Source organism: Palaemon carinicauda, chromosome 29 (genome assembly GCF_036898095.1).
Source record: "Palaemon carinicauda isolate YSFRI2023 chromosome 29, ASM3689809v2, whole genome shotgun sequence".
Lineage (NCBI taxonomy): Eukaryota > Metazoa > Arthropoda > Malacostraca > Decapoda > Palaemonidae > Palaemon > Palaemon carinicauda.
Window position 1 is genome coordinate 2,839,349 of NC_090753.1, and position 9,123 is coordinate 2,848,471.

General features: G+C 34.6%; 1 protein-coding gene across 1 annotated transcript; it reads left to right on the forward strand.

Annotated features, from left to right (window-relative positions):
• Positions 1–2,062: 2,062 nt before the first annotated feature.
• Positions 2,063–3,053, forward strand: LOC137622166 (uncharacterized). Its single transcript, XM_068352602.1, has 3 exons — positions 2,063–2,165; positions 2,372–2,511; positions 2,733–3,053. Exons 1-3 carry the CDS (start codon positions 2,063–2,065, stop codon positions 3,051–3,053), a joined length of 564 nt encoding a protein of 187 aa, XP_068208703.1.
• Positions 3,054–9,123: the final 6,070 nt, after the last annotated feature.

Here is a 9,123-nt window from a genome sequence, read left to right on the forward strand (position 1 = left end):
GATATTATAACGTTGTATGTTCTATACAAAATTCCGGGTCACAGCGCGTGTAAATGAAATGTGTCCACACACGAGCTGTCTTCAGTCAAGAGTGGCTGCCCCTCACGTTTCCCCACACCATCTTATACTGTGAACTAATACGCATGTCAGGCGTGTATCATCATAGAACAAGTTATGAGAAGTGTCCAGAAACGTCATTTTTTAATTAGAAAGTTTTTATTTTTACATTACTATATAACAGGTAAAAATAAATTTCCCCACAGGTCCTGTAGTATGATATACACAAACTTAATATTCATATAAAAGTTTCTTCAGCTATTTTAAATATTTTCTGATTCTCACAATAGTGATTATAATGAACAATGATGACGACGATGATAATGATGATGATGATGATGATTATGATTTTGATTATTATTATTATTATTATTATTATTATTATTATTATTATTATTATTATTATTATTATTATTATTCTCCAAGGATTTCATGACCAAAGCCGACACCTTTTCGGGCACCCACTTCACGACCTTCAAGACCTCTATCAACACCTCCACTCCTGACGGAGAACACACTTATTCAACGCAACCGAAGCTGACATGAATGCCGTAAGACACACACGCCTACCCCGTGACGTGCCAGAGCGGTGACAAAGCCATCCATAACCCACCACTTACTCGTGCCCCAACCAACGACTTCTGCAGCCACTTACTGCCACCCATCGGCCTCAACTTGGTGCCGGTCCCAAGCCCAGGTAAATGGGGAGGCTTGGCGGTAGGAAAAGCATCCGGCCATGAAAAGAAAATTAGCCAAAACAACTATGGTTATTGAGTATAATCAGAATACAATTAATGCTAGGGTGTTCCCCTTAGGCGACGTGTTGAGACCTCACCTGATCCCTTCGAAAAATCGGCAAAAGCTACCCAGTCATGGGCGGGCTGGGTTAAAGAGGAAAGTTCATAGGAAAATATCTGAAAAGAGGATGCGAGTAGCAACTCTGAATGTGTGGACAATGACTGGAAAATGGGCGAGAGCTGGTTGACCTCATGGAGAGAAGGAAGATTGGAGTGCTGTGTGGGCAGGAAACCAGGTGGAAGGGAAATAACGCAAGAGAACTAGGTGAAGGCTGTAAATTATATTACAGTGAAGCAAATATATAAGGAAGAAATGGAGTTGAAGGAAAATTTGATTACGGTGAATAGGAAAAATGACAGAATTATGAGTTTAAAGCTAGGACCGAGAGCAACAATAGTCAATGTGGTGTGTGCCTATGCCCCACAAACTGGACGTACAGAGGAGGAGAAAGATACATTCTGGGAAGAGATGGACCAGGAGCTTAGAATAATTCCTGCAAGGGAAAGGGTAATTATAGGAGGAGATCTGAACGCCCACTTGGGAATTAGTAGGGAGGGGATAGAGAGAGTGCATGGAGGTTGGGGTGTGGGTGAGAGAAATGATGGGGGAGAAAGAGTGACTGATTTTGCATTGGCTTTTGACCTGGCAATGATCAACACCTTCTTTGAAGAAAAGATTAACAGACTGAATACTTACAGTAGTAGTGGCAGGGGGAGCCAGACAGATTTGCTGCTGTGTAAGAGAGACCATCTGATGGAAGTTAGAAATTGCAAGGAGATAAATGTGGTAATTGAAGCAGACTAAGGAATTGTAGGAAAAGTAAAAGGACGAGAATGGACCCAAAGATTAAGTGGTGGAAATTGAAAGAGGAAGTACTGAGAGTCTTGTTTAAGGAAAGAGTGCTGGAAGCAGTAAGGTTACATGAAGATGCACAAGAATGGTGGACCGAGAATAGTACAATGATTCTGAGGATCGGAGAGGATGTACTTGGAAAGTCATCAGGAAGAAGACCCCCCAAATGATGAAGAATCGTAGTGGTGGAATGATGAGGGGCAAGAACGGGTAAAAACCAAGAAAGAAGCCAAGAATAAGGCAGATCTATCAGGATAAGAGTAGGATAAAGAAAACTATAAACAAACAAAGAAAGAAGCAAAAAGAGCAATAGCAAAGGAAAAGGCAGAGACATTAAATGAAGTCTTATAAAGAGATGGAAACACCGGAAGGAGAGAAGAAAATATTACGAATTGCTAAGGCCCTAGATGCTGCATCTAAAGACCTGACACAGTTAAGACAAATAAAAGATAGGAATGGTATAGTTCTACCAGACTAGAATGAAATTAAAAGAAAGTGTGAAACTTATTTTGAAGGACTATTGAATGAGGAGAACCCAAGAACAGTATTAGAAGATGGACTCCCAAACGAGACAGTTACCATAGTAGTAAATAGAAGAGAAGTAGAACAAACAGTAAAGAAGAGGAAAAATAGAAAGCTGCAGGACCAGTTAATATACCAGTAGAGATATGGAAGAGTCTCGGAGAGGAAGGCATAGATATCTTGTGGGACCTGACGCAGAAGATCTTCAATCAGGAAAAGATGCCAGAGGAATGGAGAAGAAGCCTACTCATCCCCATCTATAAGGGGAAGGGAAACATTCAGGTATGTGGCAACTACAGAGGCATGAAACTGATAAGCCATACTATAAAAAATAGGAGATCATTAAGAAGAGACTCAGAGATGAAACAACAATTGGTGAGGAACAATTTGGATTCATGCCTGGAAGAAGGACTGTAAAAGCAATATTTATTTTGAGGCAGACGACAGAGAAACATCGGTATAAACAGAAAGGATTATATATGGTCTTTTTTTATATGGAGAAGGCATACGATCGAGTACCACGTCAGGACCTGTGGAGATGTATGAGAGAAAAGGGAGTCCCTGAGAAATACGTAAGAATCACCCGAGATATGTATGAGAGGACAGAAGCAAATGTTATGACCAATATAGGCCTAACAGAAAGTTTTCCTGTAAATGTGGGACTATATCAGGGATCTGCATTGAGCCTGTGCGTATTTGACCTGGTCATGAATGTAGTAACACCAGGTATCAGAGATCAGTCTCCTTGGTATATGCTTTTTGCTAATGGTGTTATACTGTGTAGCACTAGACGAGAGGTAGTAGAAGAGAAACTGGAGGAGTAGAGAAGAGAAATGGAAAATAGAGGATTGAAGATCAGCAGGAAAAAGACAGTATTTGAGATTGAAAATGGTGAGAATGGGGACGTTAGTTTATAAGGAGAGAGATTGAAAAAAGTTGAAAATTTCAAGTATTTAAGATCAACAGTTGCAGAGGATGGTGATCTGGGGGCAGAAATAAACCACAGAATACAAGCAGGCTGGAACAATTGGAAAAAAAAGTGCGTGGAGTACTATGCATAAGCAAAGTATGGGTTAAATTTAAAGGTAAAGTACACAGGACCGTTGTGAGACCGGAGACGTGGGCAATAAAAAAGACAGAAGAGAAGAACATGGATGTAGCAGAGATGAGAATGTTGAGATGGATGTGTGGTGTGATGAAAAGAGATGAGATACGGAATGAGGTAATTATGGGTACCACAGGAGTTAGAAAATATCAGATAAGATCCAAGAAAGTAGACTGAGGTGGTATGGTCATTTCATGAGAAGAGAAGAACAGTATATTGGGAGGACAGCGATGGAAATGGAGGTACAGGGAACGAGAAGGAGAGGGAGATCAAAACGAGGGAGGATGGACTATCAAAGATGACCTTCGATCAAAGGGATTAACCAGTGATGAAGTGTGGGACAGAGGTAGATGGAGAAAGCTGACCAGAAACATCAACCCCAAATAGAAGTGGGAAAAGATGTAGACAAAGATTATTATTATTATTATTATTATTATTATTATTATTATTATTATTATTATTATTATTATTATTATTATTATTATGTGCGTAAGTGGGTTATCGAAACTCTTCTTTCCAAAAAGGCTATCCCTTTTGAGTGCCTCTTTTACCCTCCCTACATAGTCTGATTTGTCCATTATAACTATTCTATCTTTCCATTTATTCGGTTTATATAGGATAAATTTTTTACCGGCCCATAATCTTGAAAATATTTGTCTTGTCTTTACTGAAGAATCTCGTTATTGTTTCAGAGCTGTGTTTGATTATTATGATACCTTAAGCACATGCTTCTTCTCGCTTTTTTTTTTTTTCGGTTTACCTTCAAGTTTACCACAAACACTTTAAAATAGAGTTACCAGTGAAACTCCATAAGAAATAAAATCATATTCTACACCTAAGTATAATAATTCTTTCTCTCTTCACTTAAGAGCCTATCTAAAGAGTTATACGCTGCTTTGTTTACATCAATGCCGTGGCTTATAAAATCAAGCTTTAAAAAAAAAAAAAAAAAAAAAAATGGCATGTGACAGGAATGCGTTATCTTTACTTTCCTCAACATTTCTATGTACAAAAGAGCTTAAAGTATTTAAATCTAGAAATCCACACGGGGTTTTTAAAGTATCACGATACACTTTGTTGTGTACTCTGGTGTTTCCTTTTTGCTGGAATTTCATTGAGGAGTAACGTTGTTTGCCACTCTTTGCAGACCTGTTTTCGATCCAGCGTTTTATAGTAGAGTTTAAAAGAAAAGAAATTTCGTGTTATACCATATTAAAGGTTTCATTTTCAAAACGCTACATCTAGTTTTGAGTTTTATTTTTTTTCCGATGAATTATGAATTAGTGTTAAAAACACCTAAAGCAATTTCAATGAAAAGCTTGTAGTCATATGATTTAAAGTTGGCTTTAGGGCGTTAATCAGTAGAATTCCTGTAACTTGAATATGTTTTTGATAATTTACGTTTTCGGAGTGCTCCCCAACGGATGACTGGAGGGGCGCAAAGCAAGAATCCTTTTTTGTTCTGTAACTTCTCCTCACATATTCCGATGCTTCGACCGCAAGGGAACTTTTGCTAGATCCCAAATAGTATTTATTATGAATTGAAAATTTAATCATGCAAACTATGTCAGAATACCAGTTTGCAAGTGTTTTGTCTTGGTGTTGTAAAAATTTACAGTTACTTTAGGGATGACTACATATAATCAAGAAGTTATAAGAATATTTTTCATAAATGCGTAATAGTTTTCAAATGTTTATGAAGTCGTTGAAGCCATGAGGCGTAGAGTAAGTTAATGATCGTTGAAACAAGAGCAAAAATACAACAAATATAGTTATTGAATTTGTTATTATTTCTCAAGTGGAAAGAATTAAGATTAAGGTGAAAAATTCATGCATAGACAACATATAGAAAGATATAAAGACATAAAGAAAACGCAAGGAAGTTAACTATATTTCCCTCGCTTTCCTTAACGTGTAATTCCTGTATTCCATCTCCACCAACGAGGAGATATCCTCCAACCACCCCCAAGGTCCCAGTAAATACGAGGGAGGAGGAAAAGCAAAAAAATGAGTTCAACAGTTTACAGGAAAAAAAATACATACAACGAAAGACGCCCCACATCGGAAGAGGATTCTGTTTGATGGTATCCTCTATTCGGCACTTCGTGAATATGATTAAATATCATGATAATTATTCCATTTGAAATTCCCCTGAATTATTTATACAACGTTAGGGCATGATGTTTTCTTCAAGTTTTGAGTAAGGCTAGATGGATTTACTCTCTCTCTCTCTCTCTCTCTCTCTCTCTCTCTCTCTCTCTCTCTCTCTCTCTCTCTCTCTCTCTCTCTCTCAACTATTAGACGTGTTATTTGTGGTACACATTGTCGAAAATTAGAGGTAGATAAATAATCATAGGGGTGGTAAAGGTATTTTTCTCTTTTTAATCATACACATACCTATCCTTGCTTTTCCGAGTGATATTTAATTATATATCAAACTATTTATTTCGGGATTTTGACCATCTCCATATGAACGCTGCATATTAGCTTTTTGTCATCTCCGTTGCATTGACATTATGAAGATTGATTATTCACTATAGTATTTTTCTTAAGTAACTTGCGTTTGGGAATTTTAAGTTTTCATAAAAACGTGTGTGTGGTTTTAAACCCATAGTTTCATTTAGATTTTGTAAAATGGAAGTCTATTTATCTTTTATATCTCATTATGTTGATCTTCTAACTATTTCTCTTAACTTTAGGTTTGACTCTTCATTTAGAAACACAGCTTATCTATAATGAGTTAGGTTGTATTTCTTAAAATTGAAAAGAAAAATAACATACGTTTATCTCATTTATAGATTACTATTCGTTTAAATGTACAACTAGATATCTGACTCTTTTAATGTCCTTTACTTGTTAACTTTCCAGATCTTCTCAGTTGGATTAAAAGTGTCTTCGAATTCTCGACTCGCAGACAAACTTTTGGGAAAATTGTATCGAGTCAGTGACGACTTTAAAAAATGCTTCGTAGCTTTTCTTATATTTTAAAGAGTAACATTTAATTCATAAAAAAAAATCTATTTAGTCTTAACTTTTGAAAAATCTATGAGCATTATAACAACACGTGCCAATAAGTTATGCATATTGTTAATTCCATTAAACATCCCATACTTTGAACATCAGACTTAAATTCTTGTGAAGGGTTTCTTATCCCTTGAGATAAGATATTTCCTTCAATTGCTTCATCTAGAGCCTCGAGTTTTAATTGTTCTGGTAAAATCTCAGATAATGTGGATAAATAAGAGTGAAGTGTAGTTGCAAGGAAATTAAACTTGAGACAAAATGAAAACTATTCAAACGCAATCACTTTATTACATCTATTATCTTACAGCATATGTTGAGTACTAATTCTTTTATTGTTTTGCACAACGAGGCTCAGTAATAGACGCTACTGAATTTTAGAAGGAAATTTTTTCAAGAACAAAATACTTAATGTTGGTGTTTTGGACTAACAAAGTTGACATTGGTAACTCGTACGTGTATATATTTCAAAATAACATATATAGCATATATACAATGTAATTTTATCATAATATAAAATGAATAGTAAAATTTTAAATTCTTTATCACCAAACCTCCCTCTCCTAATTAGCGTCAAGACAGACTCTGCACGAAACTTTGAAAGTGAGCTGAAATGTTATCATAAAAAAAACTTTGAAACAGAGCTGAAATAAAGTCACCAAACTTTGGATCAACTGAAAGGAGGTTACAAATCTCTGAAACAGAGCTGAAATGAAGTCATGAATATTTTAAATAAAATCATGAAACTTTGAAATAGAGCTGAAATGAAGTCACTAAACTTTGGATCAGGTGAAAGGAGGTCACAAAACTTTGAAACAGAGCTGAAATGAAATCATGAAAATTTAAAACAGTCGTGAAATGAAATCATGAAACTTTAAAACGTAGCTGAAATGAAGTCACCAAACTTTAGATCAGCTGGAAGGAGGCCACAAAACTTTGAAACAGAGCTGAAATGAAATCATGAAAATTTGAAACGGAGAAGAAACGAAGTTACCAAACTTTGGATCAGCTGAAAGGAGGTCACAAAACTTTGAAACAGAGCTGAAATAAAGTCATTCAAATTTTAAAAAGAGGTGAAATGAATTCCTGAAACTTTAAAACAGAGCTGGAATTAAGTCACCAAACTCTGGATCAGCTGAAAGGAGGTCACAAAACTTTGAACAGAGCTGAAATTAAGTCATTAAAATTTGAAACAGAGGTGAAATGAAATCATGAAACTTTGAAACAGACCTAAAACGAAGTCACTAAACTTTGGATCAGCTGAAAGGAGGTCACAAAACCTCAAAAGCAAGCTGAAATGAAATCACAAAATTTAAAACTGAGGGGAAATTGATTCGCATAACTTTGAAAACACGCTAAAATTAAATCACAAAACTTAGAAATTTAGCTGATATCAAATTACAAAATTTTCTAACGGAGCTGCAATTAACAGAGGAGACTTTGGAATGGAGCTGAAATTATGAAAAAAAAGGGAAGTGGAGATGAATAAAGAAAATAATAATAAATGGAGGTGAAATTTAATTACAATACTTTAAATTGATCAGAAATTAAATCATATAACTTTTAATTGTAGTTGAAGTCAAGCCCCGAAATTTATAAATGAAGCTGAAACAAAAAGAAAAAAAAGGAAACATTTTCAAATCGATCTGAAATGAAAATACAAAACTTTTAAACTAGGTTGAAATGAACTCATGAAACCTTATATATAGCTGAGCTGATAAAAAATCACAATGCTTTGAAACGGATATGAATTCAAATCCCAAAACTAAAATAAATAGGATTAATATAAACTTTTAAACAGAGCTGAAATTTAATAATAAAAAAAAAACTCAAAACTAAGCTAAAGTCAAATCATAAAACTTTAAAATGGATATGAACGGAAGTGAAATCAATTGACGTTGAAAAGGATCTGAAATGAAACCATAAAACTCTCAAACTAAACTGAAATGAAATCCTGTCTTGCTATAGACCGGAAATTAAATAACAAAACTTTAAAATTAAAATTACGAAACTTTGACATGAATATGAATAAAATCATGAAATTTTGAAACATCTGAAATTAGATCACAAAACTTTAAAACAGAGCTGAAATCAAATAATAAAACTTAGTTAAGATAAAAGTATGAAACTTTGAAACGGTGCTGAAATAAAATCACAAACTTTGAAACAGAGCGGAAATCAAACCAACAAACTTTGAAACAAAATTGAAATCAAAACTGATATGAAACTGATATGAAATAAAAGCACTAAACTTTTAAACTAAGCTGAAATTATATCATGAAACCTTGTAAATGAGATCAAATAAGATCACTTAACTTTAAAATCGATATACATTCAGATCACAAAACATTGAAAAGGTTATGAATAATCATAGCATGAAACTTTGGAAACGACCTCAATTTATATTGCAAAACTCTCAAATGGATGTGAAATCATATCACAAATCTTCGAAATGGAGCTGAAATTAAATCACAAAACTTTGCAACGATGCTGACTATAAATCACAAAACTTTAAACGGAGCTGAAATCAAATAAAAAAATATATATCAAATTGAAAATCTCCCAAATAGAGCTGAAATCAAATAACAAAACTTTCAAATAAAGCTGGTATAAACTCTGGAAACTTTGATACAAAGCTGAAAACAAATAACGAAACTTTACAATTTTTCTGAAATAAAATCATATAACTTTAAAAGCTACGTAAAATTGAATAAAGAAATTTTGCAACGGTGCTGAAATCTAAGCACAAACGTTGAAGAGAACTGAAA

Excerpts from the sequence above, each read along its gene's own strand:
- LOC137622166 (XM_068352602.1), top strand. The coding sequence starts at position 2,063 with ATGGAAACACCGGAAGGAGAGAAGAAAATATTACGAATTGCTAAGGCC. Across the intron at positions 2,166-2,371 it reads ACAAATAAAAGATAGGAATG|AGATATGGAAGAGTCTCGGA; the intron begins GTATAGTTCTAC and ends ATATACCAGTAG. Across the intron at positions 2,512-2,732 it reads AGGGGAAGGGAAACATTCAG|GCATACGATCGAGTACCACG; the intron begins GTATGTGGCAAC and ends TATATGGAGAAG.